The 24,342-nt window shown below is 39.1% G+C and overlaps 1 protein-coding gene across 31 annotated transcripts in view; it reads left to right on the forward strand.

The window, feature by feature from the left end:
- The window catches only part of MAST4 (microtubule associated serine/threonine kinase family member 4), a 632,749-nt gene that overhangs the window by 382,599 nt on the left and 225,808 nt on the right, over window positions 1–24,342 (forward strand). The window contains exons 1-3 of one of the 31 annotated variants that reach the window (XM_077117382.1): window positions 1,097–16,637; window positions 17,449–17,676; window positions 22,263–22,666. The exons of 25 other annotated variants lie outside the window; for them this stretch is intronic. Coding sequence is in view for 1 of the 6 variants with exons in the window: in XM_077117387.1 (XP_076973502.1) it covers window positions 22,620–22,666 (47 nt within the window). In the remaining 5 variants the exon portion in view is untranslated. Of the gene's footprint in view, window positions 1–1,096; window positions 17,677–17,700; window positions 22,667–24,342 lie in introns of those variants that run through there. 5 more of the 31 variants (XM_077117384.1, XM_077117380.1, XM_077117383.1 and 2 more) reach the window with 5 other exon arrangements.

The following is a 24,342-nucleotide window of genomic DNA, read 5'->3' on the forward strand; positions in this document are numbered from 1 at the left end:
TGGAATGGGTGGAGACAGGTCTCCATCTAATCAAGTTTAATGCCTACATTTGATTGAGTCATGTCTCCAGGGAAATGATCTAATTGAAATTTCAAACATACAGTACTGAATAGGAATTAGAAGAAATAGCTGCCTTTACAAAATGGGATTAAGATTAAAACATGTCTTTTCTAGGGTACATATATCCTTTCAAGCTGACACACCATGGTAGCATTCTGAAATGTTTTAAAGCTTTTTGTTTTTTTAAAGAATCAAACTCAAGACAACGATGAAAGGTAGAAATTTCAAAATAACTCCAAAGTAGTAGAGGCATGTTTTGTCACCCATCTTTTCCAGTAATTCCATTTCTGTTTTCAAGGGATCTCAAAGTCTCTTGTAATGTTAAAGTTATATCTTACAGGTGGGTCAAGACTTTTTAAAAACTGGTGATCTCTTCTCCTTTTTTTAAGAATGATTTGTAGGAAGTACTATGCTCTATTTCTCTTTTTAAAAATTATTGGAGGTATATTCTGATTTTTGATGTTTTTTTAAAAATAATTCACAATTAATATTTTCTTCTGAATTTCTTTGGTGCAGCTAATTACTTTCTGTATTACTGCACAGATCTTGTGGATTTGTTCCTAAAATCATGCTTATTTCCCCATTATTAGAAAAAAATCGTCTGTGACTAGTCTTTCTAATAAACCAATAGCTTTCTATGGTTGTTACAAAGGTCACAATCACCTACCCTTTGGTTATTATTCTGAGTGTTTTTAAAATAAAAATCTCCAAATCCATCTTTGGATGACACTGTCTTTTGCTAGTTAAAACATTTCTATCATAATGATGAAGTTAAAACTTTTTTTGGCAGTAATTTTTTTGTGTGTGTATGCTGCATGGCGGGATCACATTTCATTATTTTCCTATGTGACTATCCTGTTATTGCAGCACCATTTGTTGAATTTTTGTTTGTTTCTTTGTTCTTTGCTTGTTTGTTTTTTGGGAAGTGCATGGATTGGACATCAAACCCAGGTCTTCCTCATTGCAGGCAAGAATTCTGCCACTGAACTACCCTTACACCCCTGGTAATTTGGTTTTAAATCAAGTTTTTCATGGATTGGACATCAAACCCAGGTCTTCCTCATTGCAGGCAAGAATTCTGCCACTGAACTACCCTTACACCCCTGGTAATTTGGTTTTAAATCAAGTTTTTCTGTATCAGAGTAGTAGAGGATGCTAGGACTTTTTAAAATTTTTTTTTAGAATTTTTCTTTATAGGAGATAACATTTGTAAAGCATTTGCCAGGGTGTCTGACACAATAAATCTTTATGTCTCCCCTTCCTCTTCCTTTTTCTTTATAGTATGTGTATTATATGTTACTTCTGATGCCTCCTTTCCTTATAGTTATGGAAACACATACATATGTAGCTATGATCTGCATTAGTTTTATACTGCTGTGCAACAAATTGCCATAAATTTAGTGGCTTAAAACAATATCTGTTTATTACCACATAGTTATGTAGACCCAGAGTCTGGACAGAGCTTAGTTGGGGTCTTTTCTCAGCTCCCATTGTGGTTGGCAGAGTTCGGTTCCTTGCCAGAACAGAATTCATGGCAGCTTCTGTCTTCTTCCAGGCCACCAGAAGTGTCTCTCTCGTGCTTCACCTTCTTTAAAGGACCTATCAGATTAGGATAATCTCCCTTTTGATTCAAAGTCAGCCGATTAATGACCTAATTATGGGAACCGTGTTCCCTCATATTTGGAGGCTCTGCCCACACTCAGTACAAGGATGTGAGTCACTGGGGATCAGCCTGCATTTCTGCCTGCCACATCCTGGGCTCATGGTGGTTTTAAAACCATAAACGCATTTCCTCAGTGAAGCTACACCATAAAGGGTGGATAAGTTGGCAGGCTCCTCCACAAAATGCAGCTAACATGTATTCTTGGGAAAAGTGTTGTCTTCTTAGGTCCTGGCTCTGAACGCTGTGGAGGTGGTGGAAGCACTGCTGCTGGGCAGCTGCTGCTGCTGCCTAGGGTGGGGCATCTCTGTGAAGGTGAGAGTCTGAAGGTCAGGGCCACCCCTGGACGGGAAGTGTGGGTGCTGCCCCTTGCTCTGTCCAGGCAGTAGGTGGGGACAGCTGCAGCATTGGCTTCAGCTATGGGAGGGAAAGCTCCCAGCATTGAGGATGAGGAACATATTTCGTTTATCAGTGAGGTAGTTATTTGATACTTTATATAGAGACTCTATTAGATGAATTATCTTTTATATAGAATCAGTTACCCAGGGATACCAGGTTTTTACATGGTATCTGTCTTAGTTTGCTAGGGCTGCTAAAAATCCAAAATCAAGGTATTGGCAGGCCATGCTTTCTCTGAAGGCTGAAGCCTTCTACTGGTGACTTGCCAGTTATCACAGTTCAACCTCCGTCTGCCTCTGCCACGTGACAACGTCTCCTTATTTAGTACCGTGTCTACATTTCTTCTGCTTATGAGGTCTCCAGCCATATTGAATTCAGCCCCGTCCTGCTATAGGGTGGCCTCGTCTTCATAGGATCCTCAAAGATCTTATTTACAAATAGATTCACATCCGCACGGCCAGGGTTAGCCCTTGAACATGTCCTTGTGGGCACATGACTCAGTCTGCGGTGGTGAGTGTTAACTCGCAGTGCTGCGTGCTTAGCCATTCAGCAGCCATTTCTATTCTCGTCTTTTTTAACCAAGTTCTTTTAAATCTGTGTAAAGAGATGGTTTCTAAGGGTTATATCAAACCTGCATGTCCTTGTTAGGTGGTGTAGTTTCAAGTAATGCCGCCAGTCTCTTTCTCTTCTCCCCATCTTGAGTCCCATCACATTCTTTCTGCTTTTAAAAAGAGCTTGAGAAAAGAGGCAGAAACACGAACGATTCCCGGGGAATCCCCACAGGAAGAGAACTTTCTCTCAGGCTGAAATGATTGAAGAGAATTGTAGTCACGATGGTAAGCATGCCTAGAATGTGGGAAAAGCTGTCTGTGGAAGATCAGCTAGAAGGTGACTAAGGAAGAAGAAATGAGAGGGAGACATCAGCTTTCTTTTTCTTTAACTCTTTCTGTTGCCTTGGCCCCAGTTTTAGACCTCAGAGTCGAGCTTTGTAACTTGGGTAGAAATTATTTTCTTTATGAATCTTAGCAACAAGATACTGATGTTTGTCTAAATATAGACTTTTTTTTCAAAAAATGCAAAATTTAACTTACTTTTCATTCAGTATCTCAGGTAGAATAAATAAATAAATGAGTTCTGTTCTCTTTTGATCTTCATTTTGGGTTATTTGAAATGTCTGGCTGACAGCCTTCAAAGGAACAATGCTGGCCTTGGACAGTTTATTTGGTGTATTACAGCTCTGCCCTTTTGTCCAGTTATTCAAATTGCTACGGAAGTAGCAGAAAGGTGGTCATGGGTTTTGCCAACAGTAAATGACAAGTGGCAATATGTATGGTGAGTGTTCTAGGTGTACTGGAGATTACTACTGCAGCCTCTATTTCACGGAAGTTTGTCTCCTGCGTAATACTGAGTTCAGGCTGAGTTCTTTAGATAGATGCAGGTTCTTACCTCACCTGTAACGTGTGAAGTTAAAAACAATTTAGAATGCAATTACATTAGTGGGGAACACATAAAAAGCATATAGTAACTTTAAAAACAGATTGTTTTTAATAATTCTGTGCCTTTGGGACAAACGGCCTTCTCTTTTTATGCCCTCCCTTTTTAGGACATCCACTTCCTTTTTCCTTGGCTGCCGGGAAATCTTTAGAAGATCATTACCTTAGTGCCCCCTAATGAAATGTAAATAAAATGAATGATTACAGCTTGATTATGGGTCCAGTATTTATGAAGCTCTTGGTAACTTGCTGCATAAATTTAAGTATGAGAGTAAATTCTCTTGGGGACGGTCAATGTGAGCATATTTTATTTTTCTTTCCTATTTTTTATGATGTACTAATTCTTTTCACCTCTGAATTCTTTATTGTTGTTTCTTCCCTTGAAGAAGTAGGACCTTGGAAAAGAGATGTATTTTTTCTGGATGACGTTTATGGTCCCTGTAGGGAATGGGCCAGACCTGAGTTGCTGCCTGATCCTGACCTGTCAAGGGACCACTGAAATAAAAGAGAACAGCTTTTCTTTTTCCTTCCTATGCCATATCCATCTCCCCATATAGAAAAAATATTAACGTTTCTTTCTTCTTCCTTTTCTTATAAAGCCAGTCTAATTTCAAGTCTGCACTTGTATGGAAATCACAGAGTCTTGGGTTAACCCTATTCTCTGAGTACTAGAGATTTCAAATATTTTGCATTTTTCTCCTCTGCTGTTTAGATGTGGAACCCAGCCTCCACTCACTTGACTACTCCACGTTACTTTCCCTGCAGCCTCTTCATTCTAGAAGATTTGTTATCATGAAATATCTGTCAGGCAGTCTCTTTCCTGCCCTAACCCTTGCCCAACCTGCAAAGCTTTTTCTTTGACAAGAGACAGAATAGCCATTAAAGCTTCTATGCATGTTAGCAAAGTCCGGTTGGACAGCTTGTCATAGGCCCCCTCTTTGAATTTTAACCTAGATTTGAGATCATAGATACATTTCAGTTCTTCATGTTGGATCTCAAGAATCCCCTGCTCTTAGAGCCAGTAACCTGTAAGGAGGAGGCAGCATGGGACAGAAGCTGATAAAGGATTATTGACATTTATTTAATGATCTTATGTAGCCGGGGGACTTTTTTTTTAAGATTCGATTTTTCTCCACTGCAAGATAAGAAAGAAAATCGAGTATCTAGATGACAGGCTTTGCGTATGTAGTGACTGTCCCTCTTACGCGTTAGTCAGGTGTTGACAGGCCCTTCCCATCTTGAGTAAATTTGTAAAGGGTGGGGGTACTGAGGAAGGAGCCTGATGACTTATAAGACTTAAAGATGTTCAAAGGACTGAGTTGTCAAGTTGGCTGAGGAGATAGAAAAAGAAAGGCAAAAACGAGAATCCATGTCATATTCTGAGCTGTATTACCTATTATGGAACCTGTTGGGGATTGAGTCATGTCTCTCACAAAACTATGTTCAAATCTCAATTTGCATTCCTGTGGGTATGAATCCATTTGTGAATAGGACCTTTTAGTTAACAGTACCAGTGCACGACCATTCTTCCATGACCTAGAACAAATGTGCATCACTATTACAAGGTGTTAGGGACTGGGTGGAATATGGAAAAAAACTAATGCGAGCTATGGGCTCCGGTTAACAGCATACATATTCTCTCATCAGTGGTACTAACGGTACCATACCAATGCTAAGTGTCAATAATAGGGGCATATAAGGGCTGTGGGATTTTTCTTTTTGAAGCAGTGAAAATGTTCTCAAATTGATTGTGGTGATGAATGCACAACTCTGTGATTATACCAAGAGCCAATGATGGTACAGTTTGCATGGATTGTATGGTGTGTAAATAAAACTGATTTTTAAAAATAGGACTTTTGAAGTTGTTATTATTAGGGTGTGGATCATTTGCGAATTAGAGCTCCAAATATCCTATTTTAGTGAGGCCAAATCAGGATACATCTTAATCCATATGTTTGGAGTCCTTAAAAGCAAAAGAATTTCAGATAAAGTTAGTCAGGAGAAGCCAGAAGACAGTGGAAATCAGAGGAGCAGACACAGGGAAAGAGAAATCACCGTGTGATGGAAGATTACTGGAATGCTAGACTCTGGCCAAAATCAAGCCCTGCCGATAACTGATATTGGACTTCTAGCCTCTAAAAACATGAGACAGTTAATTCCTGGTTGTTTTCTTTTCTTTTCTTTTCTTTTTTTTTAACCAACCAGCATGTGGTATTTTTCTTAGCAGCACTGGCCAATTGATGGAAGTAAAGACTGAATTCTACTGGAGTGTTGGGATGCTAAGATATATGCTCAATCTGGCTCCTTGTCTGGGGAAGGTTAAGGCTTTACTGGTTCACAGCTACATTCTGTGTAAAGTGACCAGAGATTCCTCTTGAGTAGTTCTCTGCTGCTTGGCAATCAGAAGCAGCTACCACTTACACCCAGGGCATAACTACAGAATTATTATAATTTGTGGTTTTACACTTCTACTGTCCACCTCCTGACCCAAAATCTTTTTGTTGCTCCTCCTGGAAGGGCAGAGCACTTCAGCCTCCACCTCTCAAGGTAGCTCTCAGCTTTCTTCCAAAGCAGTTTGCAAGCTGCATTAGTGTTATTGGTACTCAGCAAGATGTCCTTGGGCTTTAAAATGCCATCTGCACTGCTGGCTAAGATGGAGCGGAATAAAACATGGCAACTGGACTTCTTAAGCCATCCTGGAGTAATTCTGACTTCTACAGTCAAGAATGGTAGCTAAACCATCTAGAAGTAATATCCTAGTTGAATCTGACATTTCCACTCCATGTCACTATACATTTAGTAGTAATTACTAATGATTACTAATAACCACTTTTAGTAATTAATTTGCTTTGTCAGGCATTTATTTAGTACCTACTGTGTATGAGCACTTATTATAAGCCATGACTGGAAAGGGCATACTCCTGCCCTCATGGGGTTTTTATACACACACACACATATTTAAAATTTATGTTAAATGTGATAGATTCTTTGTAAGAAATGAACAGGCTACTATAGGTAAGGATCACAGTGCATCTAATTTAGATCAGAGTATCACAGTGATAGTTAAGCATGGGTAAATATTTTAATTTGACAAAGTAAAAGATATTTTTTAAGATAAAATTTGGGGAGTTTGATTTCATCATAGGGTTCTGCAAGCAGTTGAAATAATAGATCCTTATACATATGTATTTTAATCTTACAGTACTGAGCAAGCAGTAACATTTAGATGCTACCAATAATATAAATGAAATAAGTTAAAATATATAAAATCTTTATAATAACAATTCACATTAAGGGGAATAATATAGGGGAAGGGCAAAAAAATGGTTGAGTATGGAAAATGCAACAGACATTGAGGAAGTATTATGTGTCAGAGAGTGTTCTAGGAGATGAATAAAACATGGTTTTAGCCTTCTGCAAATGTGCAGGTTAGTTCAAAAACGAGATTATTATCCTCCAACAATCCTAAAAACCAAAAGCATTCAGCATCTTATTCTACGATATACTTGTGTATACTGGGGGGCAGATATTAATACAATTTTATCAGTATTAGTCAAGTTAATAAAAATAAAGCTAATGCATATTTGAATGGATCTATACTCCTTGTTATATATATATAAATGGAGATTGTATCTTCCCCTCCCACTTTCCGATACTTAAGGAACATCATCAAATTTGTGTTTTACTTGGCTACATAAAGCAGTCCTAAATAAATGATCCAAAGAATATTTTTTAAAAATTCTGTTCTTTTCCTAGCTAGGTATGCTTGGGCAAGTTGATTACCATCTCTCTGCCTCCCTTTCCTCAACTATAAAATGGGATAATGATAATAGGTTGGATATACCAAACTGTCAAAGAAGTGCTGCAAGTTAGATATTATTTCTGATACAATGCTAGAAATTGATAATGTTAAAAATATTTTTAAGTATTGGAAATAATATTCTCCTAAATAAATTTTGGCTGAAAGAAAAAAGTTAAAATGTCAATTACTCTTTTTTTTTTTTTTTTAAACATGGGCAGGCACTGGGAATCGAACCGAGGTCTCCAGCATGGCAGGCGAGAACTCTGCCACTGAGCCACCGTGGCCTGTCCAAAACTTCAGTTACTCTAAAGAGAATAGTAATGATAATCCCAAATCTTACAGATTTTAAAATTCAGTCAAGTTCTGCTCTGAAGAAAATCCATAATCTTGTATTTGTTTTTCAGTGTGTTTCTATAGAATGCACTTTGTGTTTGCAGACCACCAGTCTCCTCATCCATCTTAGTGATTGCTTCATGTTCTCACCATGTTGCTAACAGCTTGGGAAGTTCATTGGTCTCTAGATTTTTATAAGGTGCATGTTTTAGCAATTCCTAGAGTTCTTGGAATTTCTTCTGCCTATTTAAAAGGAAAGGTGCTACTTTGTAATGAATGTTTATAATTTTAATCAGCTATTTCTTGAAAAGATAGGAATTGGACAAGACTTTCCATGTTACCAAAAAAACAGATGTGTGTTTTCTGGATTGCATTCTCTTTTTGTTTTCGTTTTTTTTTCTGTGGACAGTTGATGCCAAATGTGCCTTACTTCTTGGGGGGCAAGTGGTGGGAGAAGTTCTTGGAAGCTGCAAAGAAATAGTTAACTGTGAGGGAGGTGAGGCAGAAAACACTATAAAACCTTTCAAAAATATCTGTTGACAGGTGTGAAAATATGTTGACAAGAGCATGTAAATCTCTGTGCACTGCAGTTAGACGGGAATAACTCATTTTCTGTTGTGTTCTCATAAAATGCCTGAAGTTCAAGCAAATGTTGTGACCACAAAGAAAATTTTAATCTTTCTATTCTTGTTTCCCAAATATTACTGTATAGTAGGACTTACTTCCGTTAATATTTGAATGACATCAGAATGAAAGTTAATATAAAGATGCTATCATGGCAAATAAATTTGGGCCAATTTATCCTTCATCCTTCCTGTTCTCCTTCCCTCCTTCTCTCCAACCGGCCCAACCTCCTTTCCTTCTTTTCCTTCACCCAGAATGCAGCCATAAAGTCTTTTATTTTATTAGCCAAGAAAGCATTTTATTAGAAGTTTGTTTGCCGATCGACTGGTAGTCAGCAGGCGGGCAGTGTGAAGAAATGGCATTTGAGTTTCCATCACCCTGGAAGCGCCACGTTGCAGGCTACCCCAGCCACGTGAATCCGGTCGTTTTGGTTACCGTGGCTTTGCGTACTTGTGGATGAGTAATTGATGATCAGTTTTAGGGCGCCATAGAATTTCATAATAACTAAGGGGCTGTGCTTGACTTGCAGTGATGCACTGGAGAAATTTCAGAAACATGAACATTTAAAAAAGAAGAATATAGCTCTCCTCTGGGGAGGCAGACACTTCACCTCTTCTTTACACATAGTCTTCCCCAGGTTTTTTAAAACCTCGTGTCCAAAAATTTTGATAACATTTTTCAAAATCTTTGTTTTCAAAAACTTTTTATGTTTAAAATTCACTGGTAGACATCTGAATTTTTCCTTTCTTCTTTCCACTATTGTAAGTTTACCAGTTTTCTCCACCCATTTAAAAGGAAAGGGTTTTTAAAAAATTTATTTTAAATCTTAACCATACTCCTTATAGGTTTCTGTGATCCCGACTCACCTGGCCTCTCTTGGCCTTTAATCCTTTTAAAAAACCCTCTTCTGTGAATTATTTCTTAAAATCCTGTGCTTTGGATCAATGAAGAAATCTTTTCACTCCCTGACCTCAGAAACGTTGTCTCCTTTTTCTCCTTTCTGTCTTTGAAGGCGAAAAAGGATAGCTCTCATCTCTCGTCCACTTCATAGGTGTCTCGTAAGTGGAGGGTTTAGAATAACTCTCCGTAAGAACCGTGCGCTGACCCCTCCCGCCTCTGCTCTGCTCTGACCCCGGGAAGTCTGCCGGGAAGGCGGCCGCGCTCCTGCGTGGACAATGAGGGCGTAGCAGGCACCGCCCTGCCTGAGCTCACCGTAGTCCTGAAATGAGAGGGTTTGCAACTTATTCATGCAGTATTTCAGCTGTGAAAAGTGCTGAAGCTGTATAATTCACAACTTGAAAACTAAAAAATCGTTAAAAGTCAGGCAGCATTGGGGCGGCCCGTGAAAGAGGGCGGAGCTCGAACAGGCTAATGTGGGCTGAGCGCTTCGCAAGAGGATGGCCTTACAACTAAGTCATAACATGTAACTAAGCGTTCAGCAACAATGCAGAACAGTAAGGCCGTTGCTGCATTCATACCTGTGAAGATCCGTCTGAGCAGGTGACGACCTGATGTCACTAAGTATGGAAATAGAAGAGCTCTTATTTTATCAGTTATATCCTGTAGAGAGTGCTTTGTGGTATATTTGAAGTTTTTCCACATGACCTATGTTGTTTCATTTATATTTTTGTCTACTGGTCATTTTGGCATATAAAATTCTTCAACAAGTGTCTCCACCTTACTTTTGAGTCATATACCTGATCCTTATCTGAATTGATGCAATATGTTTTCATAAATGCCATTAAATATCATTATTTTTGGTGTGAATTAAATATGTTGAGTACACTACCTAGAAAAATTTTACTTGGAAATACTTTACCAACAATTAATTGTCTGTACTCTACAATACAGAAAAATGTATTGTAACATGGAAGACAGAACCCAGCAGTTGAAGTCTGAATACCTTCTATCAAGTCCTGCTGTAATCACTTACTAACTGATTAGTGTTGGACAGTAGTTAATTATTTTGGTGTTTTAGTTTGTAAGCTGCTGGAATGCAATATACGAGAAATAGAATCTTTTTTTAAAAAGGGAATATATTAAGTTGCAAGTTTACAGTTCGAAGGCCATGAAAATGTCCAAATTAAGACAAGGCTATAAAAATGTCCAAACTAATGCATCCAGGGAAAGAAACAATGGCTCAAGAAGGCCACTGACATGCTGGGTTTCTCTCTCAGCTGGAAAGGCACATGGCTATGTCTGCTAGCTTTCTCTCTAGGATTCTTTAACCACTTACCGGGGGTGGTTTTTTTTCTATATCTCCAACAGTCTCTGGCTGTATGGGCTCTGTTGGCTCTGAGGGCTTTTCCAAAATAGTTCCCTCTTAAAGGGCTCTAGTAAGCAACCCCACCTTGAATTGGTGGAGGCACATCTCCATGGAAGCCACCTAATCAAAAATTAGCACCCACAATTGGGTAGGTCATATCTCTAAAAAATATCCCACCCAACAATATTGAATTAGGATTAAAGAACATGGCTTTTCTGGGGTACATGACAGATGCAAACTGGCACATTTGGTCATAGATTGCTCAATAAAATTTCCCTCTTTACTTTAGAATTCCCTATTTTCCATACATCTGGGTTCTATATTTTTACATGGATGTTCTAGTTTGCTAGCTTCCAGAATGCAACATAGCAGAAATGGAATGACTTTTAAAAAGGGAACTTAATAAGTTACTAGTTTACAATTCTAAGGCCGAGAAATTGTCCCAATCAAAGCAAGTCTATAGAAATGTCCAATCTAAGGCATCCAGGGAGAGATACCTTGGTTCAAGAAGGCCAATGAAGTTCAGGGTTTCTCTCTCAAGTGAGAAGGCACATGGTGAACACAGTCAGGGCTCCTCTCTCATCTGAAAGGGCACATGTCGAACACAGCCTCATCTGCTAGCTTCTCCTGGCTTCCTGTTTCATGAAGTTCCCTGGGAGGCATTTTCCTTCTTCATCTCTAAAAATTGCTGGCTGGTGGACTCTGCTTCTCATGGCTGTGTTATTCTTCTTTGCTCTCTCTGAATCTCTCTCGTTCTCCAAAATGTTTCCTCTTTTATAGAACTTCAGAAACTAATCAAGACCCACCCAAATGGGTGGAGACACACCTCAACCTAATCCTGTTTTACAACCACTCTTGATTAAATCACATCTCCAGGAAGTTGATCTAATTACAGTTTCAAACATACAATACTGAATAGGGATTAGAAGAAACTGTTGCCTTTATAAAATGGGATTAAGATTTAAACATGGCTTTTCTAGGGTACATCCATCGTTTCAAACCAACACAATGGAATAGTAATTTTATTCCATTTTTTATTTTCCCTGGTGCTGATTTCATTTACTTTTATTTTTCTACTGCACCGCTTTTGATAATTTAGCAGATAGTTGTTGAGTAGTTTATATATGAATTCTTTTGTATTGCCTCAAATCCTACATGGTATGATAACAGAGTATAAATAACCTTTTAAATGGAAGAAGTATATTTGAGAAATGTCTAATCAGCTGGAAAACCTCTAAAATAGACACGACTTTTGTGAGAAATGCAACTTGAGAGTTTAAAGAATTCTCAAACTCATAACCTCAAGGAATTTTCACAGACCAGGCACATCCATATAACCAGTATTTGGGGTCAAGAAAGAGAACATTGCTTATACCTCAGAAGCCCTCTTCATACTTTCTATCACTGCTATTCCACCCCTAATTTCTAATAGGATAGATTTGTTTTTCCTCATTTTGAACTTCATGAAAGCGGAGTTATGATACATGTACTTTCTTTCACTCTGTGCTACATTTGTGAAATCCATCCACATGACTGCCCACAGTTGTAGGTCATTCATTTTCATTGTTGGCTAGCATTTCATTATATGAATGGGCCACAGTGTGTCATTCATTCTATTGTTGATGGACATTTGGATAATTTCCAGCTTGGGGCTATTACAGGTAGTGCTGCTATTGCAATGCATTTTAAAATGAGGTCCAAAGATACTATTGCTTTGTTTAGTTGTTTTATTTTCTTATATTATGGAAAAGTACATTTCCTAATATAAATTGAAGAAATTATTTCACAACTGAAAAAGCTTTCTGATTACATCATTTGATAATTTTTAGTATCACAAGTGGCAGAAAATCTAAACCAAGTTGGCATAAGGAAAGGGACTTGTTAGATCATATAAATGAAAACTTTAGGTGTTTGGCTTCAGGCATGGCCTGACCCATGGCATGAACAATTTTATTACTACCCAACTCTTCTCTTGTTCATGTGGGTTCCATTAAGGAACTTTTAGCTGTCCGTATGGACCACCATGGTTGTTGATATGTAAGATCACTCCAAATATAACTGGAAAAGAATCTGTTTCTTTGATATCTCATCTTCCATCTGACTTATATGATATGCACATTTCTAAACCCAGGGAATGGATTATGCTACAGGGTTAGTGTGAAACTTGTGAGTGGGGTCAGTTTCACCCAAATCCTTTGGGATGTGGGGGCGGGAGTGATATCTCCAAAGCAAAATAGAGTGTAGTTGCTGCAAGAATGTAGAGTAGTCCCCATGCTTTTGAGTTCCAGGAATACCTCAGGGGAGCTGGGGTCAGCATCATAGAAATAGTTCACACTCTTGGCCTTCAGCTAGTAGGAGAAAAAAAGAATTTTATTGCAGGCCTGGTGAGTGACATAAAGCCTCACTCTAGAGTGAAAATTGAAACCAATCAGTAGTCATAGTCCCAAATTGGAACTTGGGATCGAAAGGCAGCCACATTGGAGAAGTGTCTTAACCAGCTGTATATAGCATTGTGTCCTGGAGACTGTACCGAATGTGGGTGTAAGTGTGGATTTTTTGGTCTGTTGTCCATTTTCTTTCTGTCTACAGAGTTTCTGAGTTATGTAGATTATATGGGAGATACTGTGGTGAGGAAAAAAAAGCACTAAATCTTAGAGGGAAACTGTCCCCCTCTCTCCCATTTTTAAAATCTAGTGCATCTAACTGAATATGGTAGACAATGAGTGCATGAAAATTAGATGATTTTTCAATAAAAGTGAGTACAATACAATTTAGAGGTATAGCAAACAATTACTGTTATCTCTAGCAGCTAATTTTTCCTTTCTTTTAAAATAAATTTATATTCTTATAAAGCAAAATATGTACATAGTTTTTAAAAACTGGATAATACTTATCCAGTTGTTCCGACTTGTGAAAATGAAAGAATCCTGCATTACTCTTCCCCTCCTTCTCCTGCTTCCCAGAGAAAAGTGCTTTCTTTTAAAATTTCTCCGTCTTCCTCAGTGATGCATCATGCCTGCTGCTCTTTTTTGTTAATTTCGTACACTATATTGACTTCCTATTATTTTACTTGAGGACTTAACTCATAGTACTACATCCTCTGTCTCATTTTTCCATTCATCAACTTCTCAAAATAGTTATAATACTGTTATAGGACCATTTTTAGTTAAGTCAATATTCACATTTATATTATGCTGTTTATGTCAGTTGTTGCTTCCTTCTGCTGCTATTACAAGTTACCACCAATTTAGTGACTTAAAACAAGACAAATGTATTATCTTAACTTCTGGAGCTCAGAACTCTGAAATGGGATGGACAGGTGGTTCAGTGGCAGAATGCATGCCCACCTTCCATGCGAGAGACCCAGGTTTGATTCCCAGACCATTCACCCCCCCCCCCAAAAAAAAAGTCTGAAACGGATCTTAGCTGAAATCAGAGGCTGCATTACTTTTGGAGGGAAAGATCTGTTCTGTGCCCTCTGTATTTTCTAAAAGCTGCCCACATTCCCTGGCTCGGGACCACATCACTCTTGAGCTCTGCATCTGTCACATCTCCTTCTTCGACTCTGACTCTCTTGCCTCTTCTTGTAGGAACTCTTGTGGTTACCTTGAGCCCACCAGATTATCCCCTTATCTCAAGATTATAAACTCAATCACATCTACAAAATCCCTTTTGCTATATGAAGTGATGCATTAAAAAATTCTGAGGATTAGGGCATCTATGAAGGGTCATTATTTTTCCTACTACTACTCTCTCTATTTCCTTGTTCACCGATGAGCCAGTGATTGTGTTCCCTCTCCTTTTCACCTTGTGATTTTCCTGGAGCTAATAACTGTGTTGTTCCTCCTCTTCCTGTTTTTCCTGCAGCTATCACACCTTGTTTCCCTACTCTCCAACTTCAAGACCTTGGTTAACATCTTCTACATTATCGGATAGTCTTTTTTTTTTTTTTTTCTTAAAGTCTCTTCCTGATCCCTCCTTCTTTCTGTTCCAAATTGGACTGGGGGCTCGTTAGTTCTGCTGTATGACTGTTTTCTTGGGATTTCCCTTCACCCCCATTACCATCATCCAGGTAACCCCCTTCACCTCTCCCCCATGCTCTGCCCTTTCTTTGGTCTCATGTATTTCTCTTAAATGGTTTACTTCATTGTCTTGATGGGGCATATCCTTCAGGAACTTCCTGAGAAAAGATGCATGAGTGGTAACTTTAATACCTTACATATCTTAAAATATCTTTAGCAGACTGTGTAGATCCTTTGATAAGCACTTCCTGCCTGGAGGAGAAAGGGCCTCATAGTTTTTCTAGAAGGAAGAAGAACAAGACAGGGGAGGAGAGGGCAAGGACAGAAAGGGGGAGGATGCTTCTTCCTCATGACAGCCCTCTAGGGCAGGAACATGACTTGGTCACCTGTTTTCTCTACGGCCTTGCACACAGGAAGCATGTCATATATTCTTTGATGGTCAAACACAGGAAGGTAGCCTCATTCACGTGTTATCTGCTCTGTGCAGTAATGAAGAGCCCTTAGAGGCCATTAACCAGCTTCTTAAATGGCATACTGGAAAAAGTTAACTCCAGTCATTCCAAAGTGCCACTCAAATCAAACTGTTTTCTTAAATATCTTTGGCATATAAATGATAAATCTAATTCCCTCTTTAACTTTCATGCTGTTTCCCTCTGCTTCACCAAATGGTATAGTTCTTAAAATCTGAACTGGTGTCGAATTTGTCTTTGCATCCCCAGTAGTGCCATGCATTATATAAATGCTCAGGAAATATTGGGTGAAACATCACACATCAAACCCATGTTCTTCTTTATGTTCATTAAATGAGCCAGCCTCAGAGACTGTCCAATTGCTGTTCTGTCTGCCTGCAGCACTCTTTTCCCAACTCATCATGAGCTGACTTCTTCTCTTCCTGCAAATGAAGCTTGCGTGTCACCTCGTATTCCTGGATCTAAAGGCATTGTTTGCTCACCGAGCCTCAGACCTTCAAACCATCTGTGATGGCACATCCACACATTGCCTATTGCTATCAGAAATTATTTATTTCCTTATTTTCATTCCCTCATTTAAATGGGCCTTTCTGCTTCATCCATGCTATAGTTCTCACTCCTAGAACAGGGACTGCTGAAAAAAATTTATTGAATGATATCAGTTACTGAGACAATGAATGACTTTGTCTAAACTCAAGTGGGTTATGGGAGTGATAAAAGAGGAGAACACATGCACACACATGCACCTTTTTTGAAAAACTTCCTCAACGGTGCATACTTATTAAGATTATATAAATTGAACATTCAGGGAGAGTGATGCTAATTTTCACTCTTGCCTTTGAGTTTCATATACTCTTGTGGAAGTCTTGAAACTTGTGAGAAAGAGTAAAAAAGAAAAAATATCATATCGGGGAGATCTGTCCCTTGAATTTCATCTGAGAAGCCAAAACTCCTATGTTTCAATCCCATCTGCCCATCTGCCTCAGTTCCATATACCTGACTCTGCTTTTGCATCAGAGCCCTGAACGGTGGCCCCAGAGAAGCAGTGCAGCTTATTTTCTATATAGTGTGAGGCGTCTTGCTTTGCAGAATCCCATTTCTAGGTTGCTGCTCTTGTATAGCATGGAAACCCTGGTAACTGGGTTTCTGTGACTTAGAGATGCTTCTTATTTTAAAAGGCATTTCCTTGAAAATAGGACAGAAGCATTTAGATTTAGGTTAGTAATGTTGCTGAGAGAGGAAATGTAGAATGAGAACTGAAACAATAAGATTTTGCTTCTGTTGTTTTTGTTTAAGGGTGCAATGAAATCAGAACCAAATGCTTAAAACTGGATAAATATGCAGAGGGTCCTACAGAAATTGTCTCCAGAGCATGGTTTCTCAGTCTCAGCACTACCAGTTTGGGGCTAGATGATTCTTGGTTGAGGAGGGCTTGCCTTGTGCATTGTAGGATGTTTAGCAGCATCCCTGGACTCGACTCACTCGATACCACTAACATCTTACCCCAGGTGAGTCAACCAAAAACATCTCCAGGTGTTACTGATGTCTCTTGAGGAATACAACCACCCCTGGTGGAGAACCCTGCTCCAGAGAATTCATGAATTGACCTATCTTAAATCATACCCTTGGCTTGTTCAAAACACACATTTCTACCATTGATGAGACAGTGATGCCCTTTTCTTATAAGAACAGGAGCTACTTGAACCCTATACACGGGTTTTCTTAGTCATACCCAGTTTAAACCAGTGTCCTCCCTCCCACCGACCCCTGTCAAAACATAGCACTCTGCTCTGGTATAATGCTTAGGCTGCCCTTCTGCATGCATGCACGTGTTTGCAAACATCCATGATGGGGTCCTCTCCGGGTCTTCACGTGGTACTTGAACATGTCTCAGTTCCTTGGAGTTCCTTGGAAGCCACTCTCTGAGCTCGTTGTTCTGACACTGCAAAGGACTATAGTTTTAGTAGTTTGGTTTTATTAGCACAGTCTTTCATTATCTCCATTTTATAGAAGAAGAATCTGAGATTTAGAGAGAGGTCAGGTAATTTGCCCAAGAAAGTGAAACTCCAAGGGAGGACATTTATACACATGCGGTAAATGGCGAGCCAATCTCCTTTCAGCGTGCTCCGTTGGCCCTGCCTCGAGCCCCGGGCACAGGGATGGCCCCCAAAGCACACTGTTGCTCTTAAATCACACAGCCTGGCACACATATCATGTTCTTTTTTATCTTGTGCCTGTCATTGTCCCTCTTTCTTCAGTCTCCTCACTCTAACCCAAACCTGTGTTTTAAATTGACAAATGCAACATTTTCTGTTTTAGCCTATGACATAAGTATGGAGCAAATAAAAGGAACATAGGCACCATGTCTCATCGTTCCCAGACATATCCCCCAATATCTTGCACAAAGATCAACGATCAGTTAATGTTTATTGCATTAATTTAATCAAAGAGCCAGTACTCAGAGGGGAGAGGAATTATTTTGGACAAGAGAAGCAAACTTGAGGGAACTTTTAGTCACCCACCTTTATTTTCTGCATCGAGTAGGAGGTAAGGTGTTTTCTTTCTTTCTTTTTTTTTTTTAACATTTTTTCTTATGAAATATAAATACAAAAAACAATAAATTTCAAAGCACATTACAACAAGTTGTAGGACATATTTCAGAGTTTGATATGGGTTACAGTTGCCCAATTTTAGGTTTTTCCTTCTAGCTGCTCCAAGACACTGGAGACCAAAAGAGATATCACTATACTGATTCAGCAGTCCTACTCATTTGTTGAATTCTGTCTTCTCTGTTACAACTCCTCCTTCTGTTTTGATCCTTCCCCCAAATTTTAGGGGTATTTGGGTTTTGTCCTTTCTGAGTTTTCATGTTGGAAAGGGGTGTTGATACTATGGAATAGTTGATGTGCTTGGAGAGGCTGGCTCCTCAAGCAGTGAGGTTCTACCCGTGGGTTGAGAAGAGGTGGAGTGTTGAGGAATGGAAATTCATAACATGAATCTGGCAGGTGAATGTAGCCCTGCTAGCTTTCTTCCTTTCTCCCCCTATTTGACTCACATGTATCTCTTGAAAGTTGCTTAGCCCTTATGCGTGAGACTGTCCTCTCATGGCATTTGCTTTTGTTGTTTTCTCACTTGGAACTTCACATACCTGAATTTGATAATTGACATCACCAATCCCAAGAATAAGGAATATTACCTACCATTGGGAAGGTGTGAACTGTAAGGAGTCTGGTTTTATTTTTTTCTTGGAATTTAAGATGGGAACTTTCTACTCTAATCTACCCAAATATGCCTAATGTCTTATACTGCCAAGTGCTTTTCATTTAAAAACATCTCTTAAAACCAATAAATTTAAGCAAATCCCAAATGGATTATTCCTTTGAAGTAAGTTTTGAAATCAGTCATACTTTTAGCATACCATGCACATTTCTAGCTGTCTCACCATAGCACTTTCACTCTATTCATGTTTGTCTTCTAAAACTTTATTAAACAAATGACCTCCAGACAAAACTGGATTGATAACCAAGGTAGCTTTAACATCAAAGACCCCAGTAGCTCACTTCTCAATTTCCAGTTTACTTCTTTTTATATATTATGTATCTGTCTGTTTAACATAATTAAGAGACAGGATTTACCTTACCAAGTTAGCTTTTTTATAACTAACAATAGCCTACCATTTTTTTTAACCTATTTTTGTATAAGAAGGAGCCCCATAAATGAACCATTCTGCAAAAACACCCTCTGTCATGGTCAGTTTCCTCACTGCCAGATCCTTCCTTCCACATGGGGATGAGGACACTTTAGGCCAGGCACAGTGCCAGGCTCTGGGGATGCAAAGCAGCAGCACCCAGTTTCTGTTCTCACTGAATTCAGTACAAGGGGAGAGTCACAAGTAGATACCAACATCTGCACCAGACAGGGTTCTGCAGAGAAACAAAACCGATAGGATATATGCATATTGGTATTCAAAGATTTATTTTAAGGAATTGGCTCACATGGTTATAGGGGCTGGCAAGTCTAAAATCTGTAGGTCAGGCTGGAAATTGAGACAAGAGTTGATATAGTGATTTTGATGCAGAATTTCTTCTTTTCCAGGAAACTTCAGTTTTTTTGTTCTTAAGGCCTTCAGCTGATTGGACGAGGCCCATCATGTTATTTTATGTAATCTCTCTTACTTACAGTCAACTGATTATAGACGCTAAGCATGTCTCTGAAATACCTGCATGGCAATATCTAGAGTAGTGTTGGATCAAACAACTGGAAACCAGATGCCCTAGACACAGAATGGTCTTTCAAGTGTAAGACTTGATCACAGAATGCTCCCAAGAGGAAGTGGCTCCTTTGGTGAGCCTTAAAGGACAAACAGAGTTTAAACAGGGAAAGAGGAGAGGTAAATGCCCACCTTAGTGTGCCTCATTTTCCTTTGTTCTCTATTGCCTCGACTCATTGATGACCATTGTCTCGATCCATTGATATCATTGCCTTGACCCATTGATTCTCTAGTTTGAAAAATCCACTTCTGTCATTCCTTCTTCACTTATTAGTTGGAATAATTCTATACAGTGATTCATTCCCTCGCGTATGAGGCACCGCTCGTAAGGAAAGCAGGAGAGATGCTTGATTCTTTCCCTTTACTTAAACCACTTTTCCAAGGTGATGGGATATTTCCCGAGCTTCCTCCAGAGGTGACCTGGATGGCTCCTTCCTTCCTTTTGTATCTTCTTGACCTCAAGGGATTTAAACACTTGATATGTCATTTAATATGTTGCCAGTATCCCCCTATTGATGTTCAGTCACCCCATCTTTGGTCAAATTGGTTAGGATGTTGGCTTTTATTCTGAGTGAGGGGGAAGCCATTGGAGGGCTTTGAACAGATGAGAGACATATTCTGGTAAAGATCAGAACTTGTGTGGCCAACAAAGTGTAGAGGTCACCAGGGAAGAAGTAGGTAGATCATTTGGGAGGACACTGGAGTAACCTCACCAAGAGGTGATGTAGCTTGGATAAGGGTGGTTTATGTGAAAAGAATGATGAAATTCTGAATATTTGAATATTGAAAGGAGGCCTATTTCAGCAGATAGTTGGTTTTAGACATGTTAAATTAGGAAAATTACAAGGAAATTCTCCCCCTCCAAAAAAAGGAAATCCAAGTGAACATGACTATTAGCCCATATCAGTAGGCAATAAGGAATAAATTCATTTAAGAAGATCTGTATTTAGAAGCCTACTGAATAAAATTTAATGTGCTTTCTTAAGATGGGGTCTACCTTAAAGGTTTAAAGAATTAGAGAACTTGGCTTTCTTTTTATGGTATAAAGTGGGAATTGATATTTTCTTTTCTTATCTTTTTCTAATTTAATCATAACATGGCTGATGCCACTTGTGCTTTCAAGCCTTCCCTGATTTTCATAGGCAGAATTTGGGTTCCATTCTTCTCCTTCTCCTAACTGATGCTCATTTGTCCACATTTCTGTGTGCCTCACTATCATCAGTAATCATTGGATAGATCCGAGTGTGGGTTTATTGTCTCCAAAACGTAGGAGGATTTGTTAGTTCTGTGAGTCCACACTAAAGAGGAAGATGGTAGCTAGTTGACAATAAGTGCCCCATCGGAAGTTAGAGCTTTTGCAGGAGGTTTTGGGGCATATCATCTGAACCTCCACTAGCTGACCTTGCAGCTTTGCAGAGTTGCACACAGGTGGCCCTCGGGTAGCCCTGTAGACAGACACAGAGCTGAAAATCAGGGTGCCAGCCTGGCAAAGTGGGAAGCAGGCTGGATTCTAACTCCCAGTTCCCTCCTTGCCTAGCACCGCGTGCAGGGTGCAGCTTCAACAGCTGCACGTTGTCCTGATGGGAAGGCTCCTGGGGTGGGAGGGAGCCCACCAGGACCTTATCCTGACACTGCCACCAACGGTGCGACACTCGGTTTCTTCACCTGCCAGACGATAGCTTTCAACTCAATGGCCTTTTTATTTTTAGTTGTGGTAATACATACAACAAAACTTGTCATTTTAGCCATTTTTAAGTATACAATTCAGTGGCATTAATTGCATTTACAATTTTTATGCTACTACCATCGCCAAAGCCCATGAACAGAACTTTTACATCAGCCCAGAACAGATCCTGTGCGTATTGAACAGTAAGTCCCTGTCCCTCCCACCCCTGGGTACTCTCTAGTCTACTTTCTGTCTCTGTGCATTTGCTTTTTCTAAATATTTCCTGTAGGTGGAGTCGTACTCTATTCGTCCTTTTGTGTCTGGCATTTTGACCTAGCTTGATGTCTTCAAGGTTCATCCTTACTGTAGCATGTATCAGAACTTCTTTCCTTTTTATGACTGAATAATATTCCATCATACCTGCAATAGCCTTTTAAATGTAATTCTGAGTGCAGTGACCATGTGGCCACAGTAAGGCTGTGTGGAGGTGGGGGGCTGGAGGGTTGTAGTGCTTGAAAATCATAATTCTTCCTAAAATTCTGATTTGTGCTGTTGTTTCTTCTCAAACCAGTGGTTGCCAAATTTTGAAACATTTTAAAATTCATTAGAGGAAGTGAGTCAAATACGTCCTTCAGCCACTACGATGGAAGTACACTTAGTTCCAAGTCATGAATACTGTGAAAAATTGTGTTCTCGGAATAAAATACAGGATGAAGACAGAATGAAATTTTCAGGCTTTAAAAATTTACTTTCTCCTTTTCCTTTTTTATTCCTGTTAGATTGTTTGGTAAAGTATATAGCACTGAAATGCTTTTTTAAAATCAGCTTTTCCAAAAAAGTTAAATTTGAGCTCTTGTGCATCCACGTGGTATTTTCCCATCGTGAAGTATTGCCTAGTCACAGAAGTCTCTGCTTCGAAACAGCTCAACTTCCCCCAAGTTAATAGTTTATTCCTTTTTCAGATGTTTACCATATATAGAAAAGAATTTTTTTTTCTCAATCTGGCACCATTCCCCATCTTTTTCTGGTGGAATGTGAATGACTGTTAAGTCCACCAAGGGAAAGAATAACCATAACTTACTCAGGGTGGCCGAATTCTATCTGAGTGCATTGCAGGGAGGTGGGGATAATTGCCATCTGTGGAGATGAGCTCTGTTACAAGTATGGTGCTCATGCTTCATTTTAATTTTTTTCCAGTATGCATGGTGAAAAAAGACTTCATTTCGCTGAGGTGAAAAGTGGGTCTGTGAGTGGAGCGACTTTCTTTAAAAAAAAAAAAATCAGAAACCAATTACTTGATATGCAGCGCTGAAAGCCCCATTCCCTTAAGGAAATCAGTGCAGTGTGCACTGCCGCTAACCTGAAGAAAGCAGCTGACATCTCTTGATTACGGCTAGAGGTGGAAGGACCCAAACTTGCAGGATCCCCCCTCCCCCTTGAGAGATTGTTAGTCCAGTCCTTTATAGAGGTTTGTTTTGGCTCTCTGTCATCACCGGGATTCTGGCAGCGAATGTGTGTCATGGTTACAATAGAGTGTGGTAACATATAACAACCATGAAAGCCCAGCGGGAAAGGCTGCAGATTCCGGGGCTGACCTTGGAGTAAGTATTGTCTGTCTTTAATATTTTAATGCTTTCTGCATGGCACTCGCTTTCCTGCGACCAATAGCTATTTAGCATTTGTTTGTACTGACAGCTTCAGAGCACCGCAGTGTGAGGTGCAAGAACACGTCTTAAATGCATGGCATTTGGTTTCAGCTTAATGTGGAAACCCAGACCCAGGATTTTGCATTGCAGTTGGAGGAAAAACATTGCTGCATATTTAAAGTTACTGAGCCTCAGTTCTGGAAACATCTTAACAGCTCATTGTGAAAGAATGTATCAGTAGGCCACGGTGTATCTGTCTTTCTCCTCTCTCACTGTTTGTTTGTCCCCATGCTGCCTTTTTCTGAAGGAAGGCCTCTCTCTGCATTGAATAATAGAAGACATTACATTGGATTAGATTGCAAGAGAAGGGTTATTTGTGGCATTCGTTAGCTATGATCCATGTTTTATCTGGGCAACAGAATATTAATGAACTGTAGTGCATTTTGAATCCTCTCTGCAGAGTCTCCGGCCACTGCATGCAATTTGTTTACCTAGTTCAGCTGGGTTTTTTTTTTGTTTGTTTTTTTTCTTAATTTATTTTTTATTTTTAACCCATTTGACTCATTTGACTGCCTTTTGATTTGATGTAGCTACATCAAAATGTCCACATTTAATGTGTGGCGCAGAAGTTAAACATCTGCTGTGCAGGAAGTGTCAGCAAATTTTTATTTTAAATCTATTAGTCAAAGATGCAGAATCTGTGAGTCGGTCTGTGCTGGCACACTTAAAATAATAAACATTAAAATATAAATCTGACAGGAAAATGTAGATATCCCCTTTTGAAACTTGCAGTACAGATATAAAATTACACATTGGTGAAAGCTGTACAATCCCAGTTTTCTTGTACTAGACCATCTCCGGAAAGAGGAAGACCTATGCCCAATTCTGAGTATTCATTATTCCTCTTGAATTCTTTAGCTGCGTCATGCAAAATAAATTATTTCCCTAGTTAATTAATTAATTAATTAATTAAAATAACATTTTTGAAGTGATTTGAATACTTTCCTAATCAGTCCTTGCTCTAAAAATAGTACACTAATTTTATACTAATGAGTACCTCACTTATAAAAAGTTAGAGGGCTCTTAAAACCTTTGTGCTAGATGTGGCATTCTTCCAAATAGAGATGCAGACAATATTTATCTATTGCCCTCATATGCTGTCCCTGTCTCCACTCCCCGATAGTTTACCCTCACCATCTATGTGGAAATATTTGAATGGCCTGCACTCATTCTAACCCTTCTCTCTTTAATTTTCTGGAAATGTACAGTTAAGCTGCACATAACTCTGACCAAAACAAGGAGCATTAACCCCCAGTTTTGTTTTACTCCTGCTTTTGATTGTGCCACTTTTTTGTTGTTTATTTTAAACTTAGTATGTATCATTTCACATCAAGCTGCTTTTTGGTTTTTTTTTTTTTTTGCATTTTTAGTATCTTGTTCACATTCAAAGGAGACATTTCATTAAAAGGATAACTTTTTAAAACACACCCTCAGTAGTATCAGTTATTTCATTTTATAATCTGAAAGACTTGTGGTATCCCACAAGTTTTATGAGTTTACCAGAGATAGTGCAGGTTACGATGGGTTCCTGGCTTTTTATTGTGGTGTCAGGCGGTACTCCTTCAGCCTTG

Source organism: Tamandua tetradactyla, chromosome 9 (genome assembly GCF_023851605.1).
Source record: "Tamandua tetradactyla isolate mTamTet1 chromosome 9, mTamTet1.pri, whole genome shotgun sequence".
In the NCBI taxonomy this organism is placed as follows: Eukaryota; Metazoa; Chordata; class Mammalia; order Pilosa; family Myrmecophagidae; genus Tamandua; species Tamandua tetradactyla.